At 38.5% G+C, this 24,400-nt stretch overlaps 1 protein-coding gene across 2 annotated transcripts in view; it reads left to right on the forward strand.

The window, feature by feature from the left end:
• Nucleotides 1–4,300: 4,300 nt before the first annotated feature.
• The window catches only part of LOC125358073 (contactin-4-like), a 404,061-nt gene continuing 383,961 nt past the window's right edge, over nt 4,301–24,400 (forward strand). The window contains exon 1 of one of the 2 annotated variants that reach the window (XM_048354927.1): nt 4,301–4,447. In XM_048354927.1, coding sequence (XP_048210884.1) covers nt 4,393–4,447 — 55 coding nt within the window. In that variant the 5' untranslated portion in view covers nt 4,301–4,392. The remainder of the gene's footprint in view (nt 4,448–24,400) is intronic. The other variant, XM_048354926.1, reaches the window with a different exon arrangement.

The following is a 24,400-nucleotide window of genomic DNA, read 5'->3' on the forward strand; positions in this document are numbered from 1 at the left end:
ATGTGATATTATATTGGAAGAGTGCTTAGTATCTGACAATGTAATTAACTTTTACCTAGAGGAGAAAGGCAGAGGCAAAGTAGATATTCTGTGCTTCTGAATACAGAAGATAAAAGCAGATCTCCATTCAGGGTGATCATATTTGTGAAAGGTCATTCTCCTGATGACAGTCTCTCCTTCTCTCCTCCTAGCCTTCAGAATCAAGCCTAAATTATCTCCTATACTATTAAGGCTGATGGAGGACTCCGCTTCTGACTTAGCTTCTGCCTACTTACCCTTTACCCTTGACTTCCATCCATAGGTTGTGAGAAGCCAGCATTAACAAAGACAGCCACCACACCATCTCTGTGCCTGTGTCCATGCTCAGAACCTTCTCTACATCACCACAAATCCTGAGAATCAGCATGGCGAGACACTTATAATTGCAGACTGTCTATGGGTGCATGGCATGGCTGGGGAGTGACCGGATGGGAGCACACTGTACTCTGCATCATCTTACAGCCCTGTCATCTGATCCTTCCCTAAGCTCACACCTTCTCACTTGTTGGTTTTCCTTTTGTCGACCCCATCTTTCTTTCTGTGTTATTTGTTCTTGAAGACTGAGTTCAAGGAACCCCTCTGCAGTGCTTTCTTGAAGCACCTTCCCCACCCCAACTCCCAGCCCTGACTTCCATAATTTTTGCTTCTTTAGCACCTTGTGCTTAATAGACTTATTACACACTTTGCACTGAATGACAATGACTGACTTATTTATCTCTCTCACCAAGTAAACTGTGAGCTTACTGAGGACAAGGCTGTATCTCTCTGCATACCCAACACTTAGCACCACTCCCACCATGTGATAAATAAATAATGTCTTGTTGAGTAGTGTATTTGAATACCAGCAGAATTCTAATTTAACAGAGCATAGAAACAGAAACATATACTTGAATAACTGTGTGTATACATATATATGTCTATATACATGTGTATGCATATATGCATATATGTGCATACTTATATATGCACACATGTATATGTATATATACCTATTTGTATGTATATATACATATTTGTTCATATAAATATTATATAAATATCATATAAATATTATATGAACAGATACATACATACAAATGTCCAGGCTCTCCTTATGCATTCCTGGGATCCAAAGCTCTCAATTGGAACCTGAGTCAAATGAGTCATGGTTCTTTTTCCAACCTTAATGTATAGGACCATTTTCAGTAAGATTATACATATCTGCATGGCTAGAAGGTACAAGAGTTTTGTCCTGTGTAGGAATGTGCCCTCCAAAATAATCTTATGCAGTTCTCAGTGTTTTTTTCATCTCTTTCTTGCTCAGAGAAAAGCAAATGGGTTCTTTTCCATTGTGTGGCTTCCTGGTGAGGATTTATTAGTTTTGGGCAAGATCTGAATGTTAGTGCTGAGTATACTACCTTAGCGATAGCCACCACCCAATAAAGTAGAGATGATAACTCCAAGCTGTGGGGTGATCTATTGCTGCCATAACTTGCAAGCTCATCTTGTACCTTCCTGGCTCTCTGGCAGAGAAAACAGAAATGATAGAATCATGTCCTGCACCACAGTTCCCGCATGAAGTCCATGAATCCCACTCCCTTCCAAAACCTCTGTGTGTTCTCTAGACAGACCATCACCCAAAAAAACCCTTATTTCTGATTAATGAGGGTATATCTCAGATATCTGAATGTCAATAAATGTCCATGGAGGTCTTGAATGCCCCCATCCTTAAAAATCTATCGCTCTTCACAGACAAGGAACTGTAAATAGTCTAATATCACAAACTGCGCCATGTAACTGGATACATTTCCCAAGCAAATTTTAATTGCTTTGAGAAACTGCCTCACATTGTAGATCAATCTGGAGATCCAAGATGACATTACCCTCACAAAATTAATTATTAATACCCTGATCATTTGCTTAAGACATTAATAGTTTTCATTGATCAGCACATCCTGTTTATCTAAAATGGCCTAATCACTGTGCATGTCAGAAGAGTATCTGAACATGGCCAATTAGGGATGCTATCCGCTTTCAGGCAGCCACGTCAGCAGATCAGAGGTTAAGGGTGTCTTTTTGTCTTCGTAACAGATTAAGTCTGGCTTTATCACAGGCAGAGCTATTAAAAGGCACAAAATAAAGGCCAGTTTCCTAATGATGCTACTTTGCTTTCTGTGGGCTCATGGTAGACATAAAGGCTTTTCACTGGCCATGTGGTATACACATTAAAGCTAAGAGCCCTCAATTAAACTACTTTGTGTTTGTCCATATTTTCTTATCAGCCTGGCATTGGCTCACAGTATTTTGCTCAAAAGGAAGGGTAAGATGAGAGAAAACACAAATTATTATGAGCTTACATACACTGTCTTCCTCAATATGTACAGATGTATAGAAAAAATATGTATTGTACACACAAAATACACACAACTTCTTTCACTTAAAAACGAACGCCAATTATTTTAAAACAGAGAGTACGATGTATAGAATTTGTAGTAAGATTGTTGTCTGGTAATATATGGTGTTTGAATGTTTTCAAAGCTACTTCTTGTTTTTAATTAACCAGGAAGTTTTTCTCAAAACAAATTTCAGGAAGAGGCACAGAAAGATGGCCTGCCTGGGACCTTAGTACTAGTTTCTGCCTGAGTTGCACACAGAATGTCAGTCTCCTGACTCATTAGGGTTTTTTGTTTGTTTTGCTTAGTAGATTGATGGATAGGCAGATTCTTGCACAACTTTAGACCCCAGAGGGAGTGTATCTCATATAGATAGATAGATAGATAGATAGATAGATACATACATACATACATACATACATACATACATACATATGTATACAGACAGATAGGTAGATAGATAGATAATAGACACAGATATATACAGATAATAGATATATAAATATGTATAGATTGATAAATAAATCATAGATAATTGACAGACAATAAACAGATTGATAGATAAATGGGACAGACAGAAAGACAGACAGATAGATAGATACATACATACATACACGGACAGACAGACACACAGTGGTGCTAGGGTGAAACCCAGCCCTTACGCATGCTGAGTAAGTGCTCTACCACTGTGCTCCTCCAGCAGTAGTGCTGCATGCTGCGGTATGCTGCACTTAGGTGAGTGTGTGTAGCTCCTCCCTCGAGCACCCGATGTTACCATGTTCACCTGGATGGGTTCCTCATGCCCATGATGCAGAGGTGTCCACATGTGCACGTGTGCATGGCTGTCTGCAGGGTGATGAGAGAAGGTTGGGCAGATGAGGGGGAGCTCAGTGACATTTCTGCTTTACGAAGGTTAGGATGTAAACCTTCAGCACCAGAAAGCGATTTGACTATGTTTAGGTCCCACTGTGTTTCAAAAGCATTTGAAGCTGGCTTGCACTTTTTAAAGCTTGGAGGATGGCTCAGAGTTTAGTGCCAGTTCATGTTTGCACTGCTTGAGCTGGAGGCCAGGCCCTCTTCTGCCAGGATGAGTATGGGCTCTCTAGGACACCTACATCTGCCCATTTATAAGTTTTGTACACTGGAAAAGCAGCCTTCTTTCCTACAGAATCCCTGTGTTAAGACTCCTGGACAATGGCAGCATTGCTATACTTAACTGATTTGGTCTCTTCTGGAGGAACCTAGTTTATAGGTTTTCTTAAGTGGGCACTGGAGCTATGTGTTTCTGCTGCCTTTTGTGTCAGTTCTGTTTGCTTTGCTATAACAAAATGCCTGAGTCTGGGATACTTATGAAGTGTAAAGAGGTTTGTTTAGCTTGCCCTTTTGAAGGCTGAAGAGCTACATATTATGGTGTGGGGTCCGGCCCGGGTCTCTTGGTAATTCATGAGAGGAATGCACAGAGAGCAAGAGGACACAGCATCTAAAGAGATCCAAATAGGATCATAACAATTCACTGCTGTAAAGGCTCATAGCTTTCATGAGACCTAGGCTAGTCCCTTCTAAGGGAAGGGTCATCCAGGATTTAATGACCTCCTACTCAACAACTCTTAAAGGTTCTACCAATTCATGCCCCACCACCCTATGGCCCAAGTTCTGGCAAGTGAATGTTTGGGAGGCACAGTCAAGTCATAATGAAGCCAAAGGACATGTACAAATAAACCACAGAGGAATGAAAAGAGATGCTTGTCTGCTTTATACCTTAATACGACTCTTACTCTCCTACAAAACATACTTTTCTACACCTGATTTTTACTCGTATTGCATTGAAGATAAATTTGTTTAACGATCAGGAAAAATATTCCCCAATCTATGGTAACATCTCTTTCTCCCCCCTACAGATTAAAGGTTGTACTTTAAAAGAGGCAGCGATTCCCTTCACCTGCTATTGGACTTGCAATCACTTTGACCTCAGAAGCTGAAGATGCGGTTGCCATGGGAACTGCTAGTCCTGCAATCCTTCATGTTGTGCCTTGCAGGTAGAGTGTCATTTCAAAACTTTTTTTTGATTTAAAAATGCCATGGTATTTCACACTAATTCAAAAGTGGGCCTTCGCTTTCGATGGCGGTGATAAAATCGTCAGCGCGTGGTTCGCTCTGAGTAGCATTTGCTGACAATGTGGACTGCGTCTTCCCCAGTGGTCTTTCAGTAGCTCTTTTCCTGGCAGTATAGCCAGAGATGGACACTGATGGTTTGCCTGTCTATCTGGTCCTTTTAGAGTCGCTTGAGCCATTATTTAGCTTGAAAGTTGCTCTTTTATTTACTTATTTGCTCATCTCAGGGCTCAGTTGTACAGAGCTATTGGCTAATAAAACTGGCCATCTCCTTTGGAGTGTTGGCAACTTCCATGTTAGTGGGTGGAAGATTATCTGAGAAGCCCTTTCGGTGTCTTTGTGATTATTACTCCAAGTTTCTATACTGACTCTCTTTTCAGTCCAATGCACTTATAATTTTAGAGAAGCCAGAAAAGGGACAGGAAGATTTTTGTTTTTATTTGGTTTGTTTTTCACCATATACTCATTGTCAACTAATGGAAAAAGAGGGTTTAAAAGTTGAGACAAGCTATGTATCATTCAGTTTTCTGGAGGATTTCAGCCTCACAGTGGACATGTGAAATTCAAGTGCTGATCCCTGATAGTTCAGTTTGTTCTGGGAGTTTGTTCTCACATTGGAATATTATATCTCTTTCCAAGTCTTCTTAAAAATGAATCTAGTTGACGTATTTATTAGTCATAGTATCAACTTCAAGAGAGACACCAAAATATACTTACATTTTTACCACATAAAACAAATATGGCTATGGGAATTGCTTTCCTTTTATTTGTGCATTTCCTCAGATACTACTGGGTGCCTTGAAATGAGCCAGCTCTGTATTTTGATCTGGAAATAAAATACGATGCCAGACATACACAGCAACTGTTGATAGAGAGCCCTGTTAGCTTAGTTCTTAACTTATGACAGCTTGTCATGGCAGACTATTTGCAATTATTATAAAATCAAAGATAATAATCATAGTTCTAGGATATCTATGGGTCACTTCTCCATGTCAGGCAATATGATTAGCACTTGATATACTTAAATTCATGGCAATTTCCCATGACCCCAAGGTGGTATTTGCTATTCATATTTCTTCTAATCTCTATTTAAATTATTACCAAAGCATCAAGAAATTAAAAATCTACCTCAAGGTCACAATGCCTGTAAGGAGGAAAGCTGAAATTCCAACTCAAGCTCGGACTTTCGATTCTTACACTGTAGCTGCTAACTTTTAGCTGTCTCATCCAAGTAGATGTAGTTCATGGGTGCAGGTGTATTTTGGTGATTTTGATTTTCATTCTTTCTTGGCTCATCTCCATGGAATATACCATTCTTTGTAAAAAAAAAAAAACTTTTAATACATGACCTTCAAATTATGAGCCTTGATGGACTAGACAACACACTCGCTTTGCCACGATTTTGAACATTCTGGCATCTCTTTTAAAAATGTTACTTATCTCATTATCTTCAGAATCTATTTCCCTCTTCCCATAAAATGTCCTAGATTTTATTTCTTGTCTGCTTTCCTCCTGTCCCTGACCCTGTAAAGAATTCACCTGAGGAATTGTAATTTTAATTTCTCATAATGTTTGGGTATAAATATAATTTTAGAGAGAAAACCAATTTTTCAGTATTTGCCTAGAGTAATGTGTGTATTGAACCTCCTAATGCTTGAAGAGATCTCAAGAAATTAAAGGGTAGAAAATTCCTCTCTTTTGTTTTATAAAATTTAGAATTCTCATTTAAGACTATGTGCTTATATCCTTTTTATTTACTAAGCTGTTTGTAGGGAATTGCTGTATTCGTTGTTTAGGGGGAAACTGTTTTACATGATATTAATATTCTCTCATCACATACCTTGCAGGTAAAGCCAAGCCTTAATTAATGCTTTTGTTTTCTTGCTATTTGTCTTGATTCCATTAATTTCCATAATGCTTAACACTATGAATTTTGATCAGATTTTGTTAACTGCTCATTCCCTTCTTTTTACATGCCATCCATAACTTTTCTATACTTCTTTAGTCTTGCATTGCTTGGTCAGTTTCTCAAGGACAATGCTTATTCTGTTTATCATAATTGGTAAATCCCAGATATTCCTTTCCCAATTGTTTACCTCAAGGAGATTCAAACACAGGGATGTATCTTTTAAGGTCTAATAATTATTGAAGAGAATTGTTAATCATAATTGTTATAACTTGGGATGTTTTTCTATTTTATTCTCTCTAGCATTTTTTAAAGAATACTAGTGCCAGAAGTCCAAAACTTCATACACACACACACACACACACACACACACACACACACCCATAAATAATCAATGCTTGACCAGTTTGCTTCTTAAGTTATTTCAACCTGGACTCACAATACCTTACTGTCAAAAAGAGCAAGAAAGCTATTACATGGGTGAAACCTTCTTACAGATGTAAAATTATACCACACAATGGCCATAACTGTGAAAAACTGGAGAAAATACTTCCCACGAAGGTACCCCCGCCAGTGTCCACTATAAATTCTGTGTTCCCAGTTCCCAATGTTTTGGGAGACTTTTTATGTATAATCTCATATTTTTAACATTGACATAATAGTAACAAGTGGAAGCAGTGGCCTCTACATAGCACACGGAAGTGGTTCCATGATTCGAGAGGGGATACTATGCACACTCTGACCTTTAGGCTTTGGCTCTGACCTTTCCTAATCACTTCATTGGTGAGTTGTTTTCTAAACACGGTAAATAAATTAAATCAATGGTATTGCCTTTCTCCAATGTAGCCTACTCCATTCCCCACTGCTCAATTTTTCTTCAGAGCTCTTAAGCCAATATCTGAAGAGTGATCTATTTTACTCAATTGTTCTTCAGTTTATATCCCCTGCATTTAAATGATGCCAGTTCTGTTCAATAAATAGGGATGAAATGAGTGAATATTTCATGATGACCATCCTTGCTAAGCAGGGCATAGCTCTCACATTGATTTACGGACATCATGTCATCTGTAGTTATCTTTACATTAACTAGTGTTAAGAGCCACCTAATAAGGGAATCTATATTATATGGGCTGGATCAGAAATGTTCCCCAAGGCTCCTGTGTTGAAAGCTTGCTTGATCCACAGGACAGCAGTGCTCCGAGGTGGGGCTCCTGGAGGAGATTAGAGTTTGAGAAGTCTGGTCACTTGTGGAGTCATAGCTTAATGGGTCCTTAGAAAGCAAATGTGGGAGGAAGTAATGAGACATCATCTGGGCATAGGCTTTCCTGGTATCTCTCTCTCTCTCTCTCTCTCTCTCTCTCTCTCTCTCTCTCTCTCTTCCTCCTTCCCTTCCTCTCCCTCCTTTTGGCTTCTTCTCTCCCTCTCCCTTTCTCTCACCCCATCTCCCGCTCTATCCATCCCTCTGTCCCTCTTTCTCTCTCTCCTCTCTTTCCTTTCTCCCTATCTCTCTTTCCTTCTCTCTCCCTCTCCTTCTCTCTACCCCTCTCTCCTTCCTTCCTCTCTCTCACTTTTCCTTTCTCTCTCTCATCTACCTCTCTTCCTCTCTCTCCCTCTTTATTCTGCTTTCTCTTTCTCTTTCCCTATTTCCTTATATCTATCCCTCTGTCTCCTCTATTCTTCCTCTTTCCATTTCTCTCCAACCCTTCCTATTTTAGCCTTCTCTTTCCCCCTCTCTCTCACTTTCCCTCCCTCCCTCTCTCTCCCTTACTCTCTTCCTCTCCCTTCCCCCCTTCACTACAATGAAGGAAGTGAACTTCACAGTATTTCCTGACCACAAGGTCAAAAGCAACCAGTCCAATGAAGCCCAGACTGAAACTTCTGAAAGTGTGATTCCACTCAGGATTTGTTGCAGAGGGACGCTGACTACCATCTCAGGACACTTTTTAAAATTAGGCTACAATATGTAAATTATTTAAATGGACCAGTATGACTAGAAATATATTAGGTATTCTCACAGCAATAGTTCCTCTTTCATGTCTATCATTATACTACTGGTGGTAGAATTTTCTCCCTCTTGCTTTTACCTGGCTCACACTGTTCTCTGACATCACAAGCACCAGAAGCTCTAACACACTGGCCAACTTCTTTGTAGCAATCCTTAGCCAATGTGAATAAGAATGAGTGGATAATTGATACAATCTTCTGTTATTTGTGAACTAAATTTTTAGGTAGATTTTTTTTTTTGTTTTTGCATTTCTTAGAGATCTCTAGGAGGACTGAATCTCAAATCCTCACCATGGTTTCTGCTGATTTTTCTTCTTTATTCCTACAACCTGGGATTGCATTCCAGATCGACGACTCCAAAATCTTTCTCTTAGGTTCTGCTTTGGGAAGAATATACACAGCGATGCATGCATACACCAGTTAATAGCAGAGAGAAACCTAGTATTGGTCATGTCATTAACTAGAGGGAAACCAGAAAATAAATACATCCTTGAGAGGGATTACTAAAAAACTTAGCTATGCATGCTAAAAGCTGTGAATGTAAGTATGTGTGTACTTAGGTAATTATCTGCATGTGTCACCATATAGGAACAGCCATAAATATGTTGAACCTACAATCAGGTAGCTTTATTCTTTTTACTGTTTACTATACTAGTTTTATTATTAGGCAGATGTTGAGCAAGTTTCTTTGCCTCTGTGATTCAGTTTCTATCTCTGTACCATGTTGGGGCGGAACAGATGGTCTCGAACAACCCTTTCTACTCTAGAAATTTACAACTCCATCCAACCACATGGTTTGAGAGGCAGATATGTATGCTGATAGGGTTAGAGCTATGTCTGGAATTTTATTCAACTAATACAAAATTTCACATGGGTCATATGTCTTGCCATGTGTTCCTAATTCTGTTCACACTGGCAGAATCTGAAAGAAAGGAGAAAATGGCTGGTCCATATGTTTGTGCGCAGCAAGAGGCGTGAAGATATTTTTTTAAAAACCCACTGCTGTGGAGTGTGAAAGAGATCTGCTCAGTGCATTCTCAGTTGATCTTGATTTCAAGAAGGCCACATTTATTCCCACCTCGGTGGGGGCAGTGTATGGCAACTTCATCAATTATTGCTTTGTGAGAAGCGGTCATTTCTCTACACATAAGCATTTTGGTGATTTGCTCACACAAACACACCGAAAAGAATCTCTGCCAACAGCTATGTGGGAAGGGCAGTATCTGAGGGGAGGAAAAGTCCTGTATAATCCAGAGCAGATATATTCTGAGATGGGTAAATATTCAGAGAGTCATCAGGAGGAATGCTGGGTGAGCCAATCATAGGAATGTAGCATCAGTGGATGGTAGTAAAAAAGATTTAAAAAAGGGGGCGGGGGGCTCACGCCTATAATCCTAGCTACTCTGTAAGCTGAGATCTGAGGGTTACAGTTTGAAGCCAGCATGGGTAGAAAACTGTATGAGATTCTTTCTCTCTGTGTCATTTTGTCAATAGTGGGGCTTGAACTCAGGGCCTGGACACCTGAGCTTCTTTTGCTCGAGGCTAGCACTCTATCACTTGAACCACAGTGCCACATCCAGCTTTTTCTGTTTATGCGGCACTGAGGAATCAAACCCAGGGCTTCATGCATGCTGGGCAAGCACTCTCCCACTAAGCCACATTCCAAACCAAAGCCTATGTGATTCTTATCTGCAATTAATCACCACTTGAGCTATCACTCAAATGGTAGAGCCCTAGCCTTGAGTGAAAAGCTAAGGGACAGAGGCCACACCAGACCTGCAAACAAAGCACATGGAAAAAGTGCTTAATGGGCTTTTAGGGGGAAAAAAATGCTTTAGGATCAGAAATACTTCATTGCCTGTCACCTAATCTATGTGGTAGGCTGAAATTGGGAGGATTACAGTTCCATCCTAGCCCAGGCAAAAGTGTGCACGAGATGTCATGTCAACAGAGGGAGGCTAGACAAGCACCATGTGTTGCCTGTCATCCCAGTTATGAAGGGAAGACTAAAATAAGTGGACCACAGTCCTGGTGCTTATTCAGGGAGAAAGGGAGACCCCCTCCTTACAAAACAACCAGCAAACAAACCAACAACAGCAATGAATACAAGGCTGGCATGTGTTTGCCTAGCAAAGGGCATGAGTTCAAACCCCAGTATTACCACCAAAATGAAGATAGCTTATATCGCCAAGCTTAAAATAGATGGTCTATAATTTTGCCTACTCTGGCTTCAGAGGGCCTGAATACTAAGTAGGAATTCTCAGAATGTCGTTGGTGTTAATGATCGAATCAAATGAGCACAACTTCTGTTTGCACCAAGCAGTCCAATAAGCAAACATTCTTCAACATTTTCCTTTCTTCATCGTGCCTGTGTATCCCACCAGGCTAAGAGGGCTTAGTTTTGAGGCTTGATTTTACAGCCCAGCCAGGTATAATATTTCAATTTCCCAGACTTTTATATTTTCCCAGCACAGAAAACAAGCAACATTCAAGTAATTCATAATCCTAGACAGATATTAAACCTGGTGCTGCCTTTGTTCTTGCAAAAAGTAACATATTTAATTAAGATCAGAAGGAGTTAAGTAAATGCCAGTTTTCATTTAGTTACTACAAAGCATAGACTTATACTGACCTCTTGTTTGATTGTTTTACTTTCTAAGAAACAGGTTTGTCAGTACATTTATAGTCATTTTAACTGAAGTTTGTGCAAGTATTTCCTATTTGCTCTGCATTTTCTCATAACGGTGGCCATGAAATGAAGACAAAGTTCTAGAAAGATTTAGCTAAAACAAGAGTAAATATATTTAAAAAATAACTCCAGTAATAAAATTCAGGAAAAGTTCAAAGCAAGTATTTCCAGACAATATTAATAGCAAATAGAAAACGTCTCAATATTAATTTACAGTTTTGATTATTTTCAGAATGAAGACATATTAATCAGGATTAAATATATTGAGGTAAATAGAGATCACTGGAAATGATTTTATGTCCCTATAGGCAGGGACGTATGGTAACAAACATGTAATACAAAAGTTATTGAAAATTTTCATTTAAAACCTCTGCTAAAGCAAAATCATTAATGACTTGATTGAGTATGGTCAGTCAAAATATGTCTTTTAATTATAACTAACAAAGAGGATTAGTGATGTAATCTAATATTATCTAATATAGAATAAAAATTTGAAATTCTCATTAATGAAACAAATTAGGAAAAGGAGAAAACAGCAACAAGAATCTAAATGTTGCATGCTCTTAATATCTACTTATTGATACTGTCATTACAGTATGAGATCAATGATTGTCCCAGGGTTCATACTCTAGTCCCAACACCAAAATAATAATATTGTTATTAATAATAATAATACGAGTGTGAGTCTTGCAGTCAGAAAAGTTTGCCCTTCTTAGCTCTGTAATTCCCTATATCAGGAGTTATCCGGTTTTGTTTTGTTTTGCTCAGCGTTGCTTGCCAGCTGCAAAATGGACAAAATATTTTTGTTTACTTCTTTGCACATCTGTAAGCATATGATTATGCTCGTTCATCCTTGGTACAGTGTCTGATACTTAGCAAATTCCAGTGCGAACTGTGATCCATCGTATTCTTTAACTTATATTGGAGAATATTCTAATGCTCTTTTCTAAGAATATAATTGAGTTCTAGCCAGGGGCTGGTGGCTCACACATGTAATCCTAGCTATTCAGAAGGCTGAAATCTGAGGATTGTGGTTCAAAACCAGCCGGGGCAGGAAAGTCTGTGAGATACTTCTCTCAATTAATCACCAGAAAATCGGGAGAGGCTCTGCAGCTCAAGTGATAGAACACCAGGCTTGAGCTGAAGAGCTCAGTTACAGTGCCCAGACTCAGAGTTCAAGCCCCATGACTGACCAAACAAAATGTAATTGGGTTCTAAATTACACAAGGCTTCTCTCATGTTGGTGGTGGTAGTAATGATAATGAGATGATTGCATCATTGCCTTTGGTATAATTATTATTACCATATATTGATCCTAGAAATTAGTGGGTTTCATTATGATATAATACATGTAAACAACATAGTTGGATCATATTTTCCCTCCTAGTGCTCTCTGGTTTTCCATGGGTCTCCTTATTCTTCCCAGACAGTCTCCTCCATCAATAAACAAAACATTTATTCATTGACTTAAACAGATTTACTGAATTTGAGATCATTTAAATTACAAATCCATAAAGCAGTGACAAAATGCAGTTGATAAATTCTTTTCCCTATCTTAAACATCACTAAATAGATCAAGGAGCTGGAATCCTGAGGGAAATACTAGAAATCTAGAGCATCAACATCAAATTTGGCTGTATCTACTCAGATAAATATTGCATTAAAATTCAAGTTTATGTGTAAATATCACAGCCCCAGGGAGAAGAATAGTCTGGAAGAAGGGGGTCTAAGAATTCTGCAGCAGAGTAAAAAGGAAAATAGGGAAATTCTTTTTCACTTGGCAATTTCTGTTTTATAGAATATTATTTGTGTGAAAATCGCATTCACTGGTCTTATCAGTATTTCATAACTTCTCAGCAAAATTCTGCAAAGCCTATCACACTGGGTTCTGAAAAACTAAAAAAGGTTGACCCTGAAAAATATTGTTACATTTTTATTATTTCGTTTTTAAGAAGATGGGGGATTTATTTTGGTTTTGCTTCATTCTTTGACTTAATCACAATTCCCATTGATAAAGGGACATACACATACACACAGACAGACAGACAGAGACACACACACACACACACACACATTCTTATCGGCATGATAGATGTTGTTAGAGAACTTCACCCTCTCCTTTAAAGAAGGCCAGAAAAGAATGCATATCAAGTACACACCTTCATATTAATATATTAGTCTAGTGAGTTTTAAACAAATATATTAAAACTTTATTCATTTCAACTCAGAGGGAGGTAAACAGTTGGAGTTTTGAGGTGTGTTTAAAGACAATTTCATTAGCTTGAAATCTGTATTCGAAGCTAAGTTATAATTAGACTGAGAAAGCAAAGGAGGGAAGGAAGGAGGGAGAAAGAACATAAGGGAGTTAGGTCAGAAGGAGAGGTAATGAATATTACCGCAGGGGGTGGAGAAAAAAACAAGAAAAGGGAAATGAAATGTTAGAATTTAGGGGAGGGATGCCTCCTTGGAGAGAAGTTAGAAATCACATACTGTAGTTACACAGAAGAAATAAAACAATTTAGGGATATAAAAAGTACAGTTTAATCTGGCTTCTCTGTTGCAAGGTAGTAAATCACTAACTAGGGAGGAGGCAGACAGTGGCGGCACTGAGAAAGGAACAGAGAGGCTTACTTTATATGCAGACAATAATGATGCAAAACCCAAAAAGCAAGAATCTGTACAGAGTTGCAGTAGGGGAAGTTGGTAATGTGAGGATCATGAGATCCAGGACAAGGGACCTAGAAGAGGCCCTTCCATCATTGGATTTCTTCCTTGTGTGTCAAGTTTAACCTGAGTTGTCTGACATTTGTTTCCATTCCAACAAGAAGGATCCATTTCTAGGACTGCAATTCCTTCACTAGTTTTTAGTAGTCACATATGTAGAAGCAATTGGGCCTAAACCAGCAAGTTCACTATTTTTCTCCATTTTCCATTAAGTAGTTCAAATAGTATGGGAATTCCTTCCTTCCTTCCTTCCTTCCTTCCTTCCTTCCTTCCTTCCTTCCTTCCTTCCTTCTTTCCTTCCTTCCTTCCTTCCTTCCTTCATTCCTTCCTTCCTTCCTTCCTTTTCTCTCTCTTTCCTTCCTTCCCTTCTTCCTTGCTTGCTTGCTTTCTTCCTTCCTTTCTTTCTCTTTCCTATATTCCTTTGTTCCTTCATTTCTTTCTTAATCCTTCTTTCCTGACTTCCTTCCTCTCTCTTTTTTCTTTATTTCTCTTTCCTTCCTTTCTTTCTCTTTCCTTGTTTCTTTCTTCGTTTCCTCCTTATTTCCTCTCTCTTATCTATTTATCCCTTTCTTTCTCCTTCCTCCCCCGCCCCCGCTCTCTCTCTCCTTTTCTTTCTTTTTGTTTCTTTCTATTAGGGATCCAATTGAGGACAGCATGCTATCTTGGCAGACACTCTACCATTTGAGCCAAGTCTTCTGTCCTTTTATCCTTCACATTTCAAATAAGGATTTGTGGTTTTGTCCAGCACGAGTCTAAACTGAAGTTCTATTTAATTCTCTGTACAGCTGGTATTACACTCCTGCACCACCATGCCCAGGTTATTGATAGAAAAGGTTTGGTTGACACTTTGCTTGGGCTGGCCTTAAACTACAGTCCTGCTGCTATCCATCTTCCACGTAGCTGAATATACATGAACTATTATGTCCAGCCACCGCATTTACTTTTTAAAGGCATCTCACCTCATGCTTTCTGGAACACTTCTTTGACTATGTATGTGTGTGTGCATGTATACATATACATATATATACATATATACATGTATATATATATACATATATATATAGTAAAAATCTCTGTCAGCACTGTAACTCTGAGAGGAAAGAAGTGTAACCAGAGTTTCCATAGGGATTTTTAAAGTTTTGGAACCAGAGAATTTGTCCAGATGGGTAGGGAAACAAGCCACGCCCTGCTTCCTGGTATGCCAGTCTGGAAGTGAAAGTGGATGAAGTTAATGCTGTAAGCTCTTCCTGGCATATCTGCTTTCCGCCTCCGAAAGTCTCCCTTCTCCTGCTCTCAGAGAGGAGCTCAGTACAAGTTCCAGGAGGAACTAACTTCTGACAGTTCTCCTTTTTCTCTAATTAAACAACCTGCTCTTTGGGTATGGAATAGAGAGAAATGAGCCACAAAATAAAATGCACATCCTTGAAGCTCTGTGTCCTAGAGAAGAAATGGAGATTACAGTTTGGGAGACTTGGATTATGATTCTCCAACTAATTACCTCTGCAACTTTCAATAAACCAGAAAATCATCTACAAAATGAGGGAGTGGAGATCCTTAATTCTGTAACCCTGTTTACCACCTATGAGAGAAGCTGGTCCTCAGTAACTGTAATAACCTGCTAGGACTTTCTCTCAAAATAGTAATATATTCATGGTCTATTTGCTTTTATCCTCAGAAGATATTTTATTGAGATATAACATACATATTATATAATTAACATTACAATTAAGTTGTTTTTTATGATACTCATGAGGTTGTGCAACCATCTACAATATTTTCATCAGCCAAAAAGGAAACCATGTATCCAACAATAATCCTTCCATAACTTGTCTTAGCCTCTGCCCTGGAATAGAACTAATTTACATTCAGTTATTATATGTTGGCCTATGGACTCTTATAAATGGAAAATATATATTGTAGGCCCTTCCCTTCTGGATTCATTTACTTAGCATAATGTTTCTAAGGTCCATCCATATTGTTACATTATCACATTTCATTCATTTTTATAGCTAAGTAATATCCCCTATCCACCATATTGTGTTTATTCCTTCATCCATAGATGGACATTTGGCTTATTCTCACATTCTTCCTATCATGAATAATACTGCTACAAACATGTGTATTCAAACTGTTTCTATTTTAATCAATGCATGTTGCTGGTTCCTTGGGGGGAAAAAGCAAAAACAAGAACAAAATAAAAATCACCCTGGCTTTCCTTGTTTTCCCTGCTGTGGAGGCAAGGTAGATAGATATTCTTTTCTTCCTGAAGGCATATGACGTGTGCTGTAATAAAGAATATGCCTATCATTTTTATCTGGGGATTGACACTATTTGGTCCACAGAGAGGGCCTTCTCCCACGACTTCTGTCCTCCCATGAATTTCCCAGTGATGGTCAGGGTGATCAACCTGGGTTTAACCTCCATGAAGACCAGAGAAGGAGGGAACAATATGGCAGTTGCAGTCAAACATGAAGAGATCAGCTCCCTTTTTATCCTTAGAGCTGACCACTAGAACCATAATACCAGATATACGTTTGCTCAATCTTCTAGTGCCCACAGTAGAGGAAAAAAAACTAAAGAGGCAAATTTATTGTATATAATCAGTGCTGTCTATTTCAATACAAAAACTACAAAGGAGACATTTTGTATTGAGCACCCCAAGGGCAGTGAGCTAGAGACACAGAAAGCACTTGTGAAGATGGAGGAAGAGAGTTGGTTGTAGGACGGGACCCACTAGCCACCGAATTACCAAAGGATCTCCACCACAGCCAGAAGTGGGCAGGGCCCACCAGCTTCTCCAGGGAGCTGGCCTTGTGAACACCTTGACTGCAGACTTCTACCTTCAAGGACTATGAGATAATGTTTCTTTTGTTTGAGCCATGCAGTTGGTAGTAATTGGTTAACTGTAATTGTATGGTACTAACCTAGATTCTGATGGATCGGTGTATACCAGCAGTATTTGAAAGTCCTCAAGAGCCACCCACAGTATTTCAAAGTCCTCAAGAGCCACCCACCGGTGCCTAGTTTTGAAACAATTTCAAAAGCTTTAGCGGTGTCTCCTTTTGTGACAATTTCCTAAGTGCTTCAGAAATGAAAACTTTAAAAATAAGTTTCAGCTCAGATCTGAAGAGGTCAATTGTTTCCGAAACAAAACAATGTCATCTTCCTTAAGGGAAAATGTTCTTGATTACACTGAGAAAACAGGGAGCAATCTGGCTGGCAATCCACTGGAGATTTGCAAAACATGAAAACAGACTTCTTTTATCTCTCAAAGCATGGGGTTTATGTAGTAATATGAATATTGCTTATTAAAATAATGCGTAATTGTACTCTGTGTATGCTCAGAGGCTATTTTTTAATTTTTCAATTAGCAAAATGGCTCTACAAAATATTTGTGTTTTTCTTTAAGATTAAGAAATAACATCTTCTGGGCATATATTTCATCATAAAACTACAGAGCTATTGGTGATTGCAGGCAATGAGCAAATCTTCTCTGAAAGATTGCATTATGTGCTGGCAGCTCAAGCCTGCAATTATAACTACTTATGAGGCAGAGATCTGAAAATCATGGTTCCAAAGCAGCAAGCAGAACAGTCTGTGAGAACCTCACAGGCAATTAACCAGTATAAACTTTGAAGTAGAGCTATATGGATCAAGTGGCAGAGTACCAGCCTTGAGTGCAAAAGCCAAGCCAGAGCTCAAGGCCCTGAGTTCAAGCCCCAGTACTGGCATTAAGCAAACAAACAGACATCACCCCTTAAACTCTCCATCAACTGGCTCCATCAAAAGCCAGACTGACTTTTATAAAAAGAGGAACATACATACCAAGGGAAAAAGAAAACAACTGACTTATGAACTGTCAAGCCTAGGTTCCATTTTGTCACAAATGCTCACTGTCTGGGGATTCTTGTGTGTAAATTCAGACAAGGCCAATTCTTGCTTTTGTTGACTTTCAAGATATCTATTGTGGTTGTCAATCACTGACCATCAGAAACCCCTTACAGAGGATCTTACTTGTAAGAATTCTCATCCTGGATAGGCACAGTCCTCTAAATCACAACATTCAAGTCTTAAGCATGAGGCAAGTCTGGGATACATAGGTTGTTTCTGGGCCTTTTAACTTTTTCTTTGTGCTAGTCCCAGAGCTTGAACTGAAGGCCTGGACTCTGTCCCTCAGAATTTTCCCTTAAGGCTGGTACTTTACCACTTGTGCCACACCTCTACTTCCAGCTTTTTTGGTGCCTACTTGGAGATAAGAATCTCACAGACTGTCCTGCCTAAGCTGGCTTTCAACCACAATCTATGAAAAACAGGGTAACCTCACATAACAAAGGTTACTGTAAGGTTAGATGGGACAGGACAGTCGAGAATGGGGTACTTAATCTTGCCCAGAAATGCTCAGTACATTTTTAGATACTATTAATAGATAGTATTATTAGATTTAATAGATGCTATTACATGATTTTTTGTATATCCATAAAGCTGTGCTTTCATTGCTAAAATTCAGTGGTAGAGTTCTATTTTCAGAGAAACATACTGCAAATTAGTACACTATCTCGATATTCCCTAACCATTCATCCTTAAGCAACCAGTAGTATACTTTATGTGTCCGTAAGATTTCCTAATCAAGGCATTATCACATGTATAAAATCATATATTGTATTATCTCATATGATATTATCTTCTGTGAGTTGTTTCTTCTAGCAAGATTGTTTTCATGGTGTATCTACATCACAAAAATGTATGGGCGTTTCATTCTCTTTCTATTGCTGAATAAATGTACTGGCTAAAAAATACTATTTAATTTAGATTTTTATCATTTTTCTTTGATGTTATTGTCTTTCCATATCTGAATAGTATTTTATTGGATTAACTAATGTTTTAATTGTTACTCAATTAAAATCCCTACTGTTTTCTTTGATGCAATTATAGAGGCTAGAACCATGTTTCCCAGATTCAAGACTTAAAGCAAATCAGTCTGCCACTTAGCAATGGAGGTTCTATATATGTAAAGTGATAGAATTGTGCTTAATTAATGTTCTAAGTCACTGTTTTCCAAAATAAGGTCATCATCTATGATTGCCCCGGTATCTGAATTTCATGTTGTATTATTTCTTTTCATTTTTTATTAACTCCATTATTTTTTTACCTAAAGGAACTTTGTTACAGTATTATCTAATGTTATAAATTCTTGAAAGTCATAAAACTAAATATTATGTAATAATTGTAGTATAGTTCAAGCCCCTCAACCAACAACAACAAAAAAGACTAAAAAAGAGAGTAGCTGATCTCTTTCTAAGAACACTACTTTCCTGAGCTCTTGTATTTCTCCACAAAATTAAGACTGAAATGTTAGAGAAGTTCTAAAACTAGGGTGTGAGTTTCCATTTAATTTAATCAGAAGACATCAAAGAGAATTAAAGAAAGAGTATCTTCTCCTCCTCCTCCTCCGCCCCTCCTCCCCCTCCTCCCCCTCCCCCTCCTCCCCCTCCCCTCCCCTCCTCCTCCCCTGCCCTCCCCCTCCCTCTCCCCCTCCCCCTTCCCCTCCTCCTCCTCCTCTGCCAGTCCTGGGGCTTGAGCTCAGGGCCTGAGCAGAGTCCTGGTTTCTTTTTACTCAAGGCTAGCACTCTACCCCTTGAGCCACAGGGGTACTTCCGGCTTTTTCTGTTTATGTGGTGCTGAGGAATCAAACCCAGGGCTTCACGCATGCTAGGCAAGCATTCTACCACTGAGCCACATTCCCAGCCCCATTAAGGAAGTCACTATTATTTAGTGTCTTGCTTCTCTCAGTGCTGCATTTCTTCTTTTTGGTAAGAGCTAATGTAGAAGGGAAACATCTTATAGCTTTAAAATAAATAAATAAAAATCGGATGTTGTAATGGCATGCCTTGACATGGCAGGTCACGTGCACTTTGGCAATAATAGCTCGGCTGAATCAGATTTTTAGTTGTGATCAGTTGTGTCTAGCTGCACTGTGTAAATTACTTTTTAAATCCCTGTCCTATGTAAAGTTTAATACAAATCAGTTTGGAGCCAAGACATATAAAATACTATTGACTTGTCTATTCAACTTAATGGGATTCAAAAGATTTCTGTAGCCCATGCTATAACTTATGAGTTATCCTCTTGGAAAACATGAGTGGCTGAAATAGAAAGGCATAAACCCTGAACTGGAGTCCTGGAACAAGAGTGTCCTTACATATAACACTGTTATGAGTGGAAGTCCTTTGAGCTTGCAGTATTTTGACAGAGTATTGAGTATTCCTAGAGGTTGTACTGAGAATTTAACACAGAAACCATTCTTAAAGTCTTACAGAACTCAAATGGCTCTTAAACTCATGATGCGTGAGACACATGATGCGTGAGGTGCTGGGTTTCAGGGCCTTGTTTTTCACATTCTTTAGAGTATCTTTCCATTCACTGAGCTGCTGCAGCACTGTCTTGACATTGCAGCTCTAGCTCTCCCATTCCTATTATCATAATAAGTTCAGTTTTCAGATATGTAATATCTGTAATGATGTAATGATTCGTAGAGACCATCTGAGGATGTGAGGATTATTGTCAACCCTGTTACACCACTCCATAAAACAGGAAAGAGTTTTGTGTATCTTCTGTACAGTTTTTAAGTCAGGAATTAGGAAGCAGCCTGTCTATGGTTGTGACTCAGGGTCTCCTAGAGAAGTGGCAGGTGTCACTTTAGGTTGCAGTGACAAAAGGCTTGGCTGAGCCTGAGCATCCATTTCCACACTGACTCAGTCATACATGTTTCTGGTAGATGGTTGTTGGCAGTTGGAGGGAGGCCTCTGCACCTGGCCCCACGGAGCCTCCACATGGTTGCTTGAGCTTCCTCATGACATGGCCCCTTGCTTTTATGAGAGCAAAGGATCCAGAGATAAACCCATGGTGACTGGTCTCCTGATATGCCATTTCCACATTGTTGTTTGTTATAAATGTGTCCTGAGGTTTTATGCACACTTTGTGGTACAGAATTAAGATCTACCTTTACAAGGAAAAATGTCAGATGGTACATAATGTAAAATTAAAATCATCTACTTCTTTGCTTCTATATGGCAACAAGTTATCATCAATTTTACCTTAGAATGCTCATCCTCACGGTGTTTCCCCTCTCCTCCATTTCTAATCCAGTCCTTTCTACCCAGGTGATCATTTGATCACATAATTCCAACCACTTTATTCTTGACTTAAAGTGGCTTACTATACTATTACATTATATGAAATACAAAGGCATTTTCATGGCCTGTGATGTTCTCCTTGGTTAATGTCTGTGATCTCTAGTCTCAGTTCATGCAATCTTGTTCCTAGCTCACTGGAAATCTAATCTTTGCTTTATTAAAATATGCCAATCTTTTCCTGGCTCAGGGCCTTTTTGCATACTGTTCACCCAATCTCAAGTGATCTTTTCTATGACCCTCCCTCATGTTACCTTTCTATCACTGGCTTTATTTACCCTTTGGATTTCTATTTAACTGCCTACTCCCCAGAGAAAGTTCTCCTGATGAAACTAAGGTAACTCTGAAACATTGTGTTTATTTAAAAAAAAAGATTTAGGAATAATTGGGATGGAAAATGCACAAATTAAAGTTTATACTTTTTGAGATACTCATAAATTTTGACATTTCTGAGCACTGTACAATCATTACCATAACCAAGATTATGATTGTATCACCCCCAAGTGATTTCTCATGGCCTTAAAAAGGGTAACTTCCTCAACCATCCTAGTCTGTAGTAACCACACTTTAATGAATCTATATAGTGGTGTTCATGAATATATGCTAAGATCTGCAATTTAAAAAATAAATTTGGAAAGACTATTCTCTAAAATTTAAAGTTAAATTTAAAATATTACTATTGCAATGCTGCTTCTAATTTATGGATGCTCATTGTCCTTAGTGTGTCATTATTCATGTGTGTGTCTTGCCATCTACACTGTGAGCTCCCAGGAAAGAGAAGAGGTGTGAACTCTGTCTGCCATGAGTTCATTGCTACCTCTCTGTGGTCACGTTGTCTGGCACCTTGCAGATATCTAACAACAGAGAATAAATGAACAATTAGCAGTGAAATCAGCTGACAAGAGCCCTTAAGAAGGCACAGGTCAAGTATTCTTAGATAGCAATACCAGGGAGATTGAAGGGGGAGGAGCTTTGGAAGCTGACCTTTGAAGAATGTGTAATTCCATGTGTGAAAATAAAAGAGCCTCTGAGTCTGAGCAAGAAGATGTACATTTCTTAGACAAAATAAAAAGCTCTCCACAGAGTAACATGATCCCAGTTTAGCTATCAAGTAAAGGAGGAGATGAAGAATGCATGTTGGATACCAGGACCAGGCATGTGATCTTTATTTTGTAGAGATGGTAATCAGTCACTGAAGGTTATTCACTCTGTCTTGACTTCTCACAAATCTGGCTTTGCAACTGAATGATGAATATGACCCAGCTAGACAAGCAAATTTGTGAATGTCTTGGAAACCACTGTTTTGCCTATCTTTGCAGGATTTATATCATTTCTTTCTTTGTACTTGGGTTTGAACTCAGGGATTCCCATGCACTTAGGTAGACACTCTACCTCTTATCCATGCCTATAGCCCAATATAATTTAATTTCTAATTTTTTAAAGGTGATAGTCCAGGCATAGTGGATCATGCCTGTGATCAGCAACTTGGAAGGTAGATATTGGGAGAATTATGTTTTAAGGCCAGCATGGGTAAAATGATAGTGATAAACTATCTCGGCAAAGAAGCCAGGCACAATGTTACACCCAGGCAAAACCAGATACATGATACATAGGTAGGAAGACTGTAGGCCAAGGTTATCTTGAATGAAATCACAAGCCCATGGCTGAAAAGCAAAAGGACTGAGAATGAGGTAATCATTCAAATAGCAAAATATTTGCCTAACAAGCATGAAAACTCTAGTTCATACCATAGTACTGCCAGTAAAGAAGAAAAGTTGGAAAATGTCATTCAAAATATGAATTTTTAACTTTGCTAAGACTAAAGAGGGAATTGACATAACTATTCTTTAGTGTGGTCTGTGCTTGGGTGCGTAAGTTATGAAACTTCAAAACTGTATATACTGGTATTAGAACTAGGAAAGTGAAAGGGAATACCAAAATTGAGAGACACGGGATAAAAAGACAAATGACTACAAAAGCAATACTTGCAAAACTGTTTGGTGTAAACCAACTGAACAACTCATGGGAGGAGAAGGAAAGGGGAAGGGGGGAGGGGGAAATGAGGAAGGAGGTAACAAACAGTACAACAAATGTACCCAATGCCTAACGTATGAAACTGTAACCTCTCTGTACATCACTTTGACAATAAATAAGAAAAAAACCACTTCAACCTTTTCATAGATTTAGAAAATTGTCAAAAAGGCCAGCCATTGGTGGCTCATTTCTTTAGTTATAGCTCCATGGGAGGGAGAAATGTAGAAGAACAAGGTCTGAGGCTAGCCTGGGCAAAAAGATCTTAAGACACTGTCTCAATGGTGGTAGCCATTGAGAGAGAGCACAGAGGTAACCACAGCAGGAAATATGAATAAGAAGATTGTGGTCTAGGCTAGTCCATGTAAAAAGTGGGCCAACTGTCAAAAATAAGCAGAGAAGAATCCTTTAGTCCTACTTCCTATGTGGAAAGCAGGAAATATTTCTTCTTTCTCCCTCTTTTTATTCTACCTTTTTCTTCATATACTAAAATACATCTTTGCTAAAGTGAAACATTAATAATAAAGCACATAGGAGCTGAACATGTGCCTTGGTGTTAGAGTAACTGAAAGGCCATGAGTTTAAATACTAGTGCTGTGAAAAACAAAAGAAAAACATAAATATTGATACTGATTTTATAAAACATATTTGGTATACAAGTTTCTCCAAGTTTATTTTTGTATTTATTCTAATGTATTGAGGGATTGAAATCCAGTATCTGGGTAGTGACGAGAAAACCTGTGCATGTGTGAATTCTGAATGTAAGTTGGGGTATAAGTAATCAAATATTCTCTTTTTTTCTATGCTATTTCACTTGTACTGTAGGTATTATCCATTCAGGATTTTTGGAACTTGTATTCTATATTTACCTGAATAATTTTAACAGAAGCATATAAAGGAGATAACAGATGTTTGGTCTATACATTTCTTCAAAGTGTGATAGCATCTATTTTATATCTAAAACCCAGTATAAATATCCCAACTGTTAATTTCACTGTTATATTCTAGAGGTTTATTACTGACTGACAGAAAGGGCAATGATGATAATCAGTAAATAATGCAGCAGTGTAGTGCCACGTGCTTTCAAGAATTCAGCTGCCATAATTCTTCTTTATTTATTTTATATCCAACATATAACACTTAATAAGTGTACCTCCATTCATCTCCATAATCTGTGACCTGAATTAGGCCTTTTGATGCTTTGAGATCATCTCTGAATAACTGACAAGCAAAGGAAAGGTCAGGCCAAAGGTGCCATGATTTTACTATTTCTGGGTGATGGAGTTACCGTCAAAACATGGGTTCAAATCCATGAAATGATTAAACTAGTAAT

The sequence above is a fragment of the Perognathus longimembris genome, chromosome 10, assembly GCF_023159225.1.
Source record: "Perognathus longimembris pacificus isolate PPM17 chromosome 10, ASM2315922v1, whole genome shotgun sequence".
Lineage (NCBI taxonomy): Eukaryota > Metazoa > Chordata > Mammalia > Rodentia > Heteromyidae > Perognathus > Perognathus longimembris.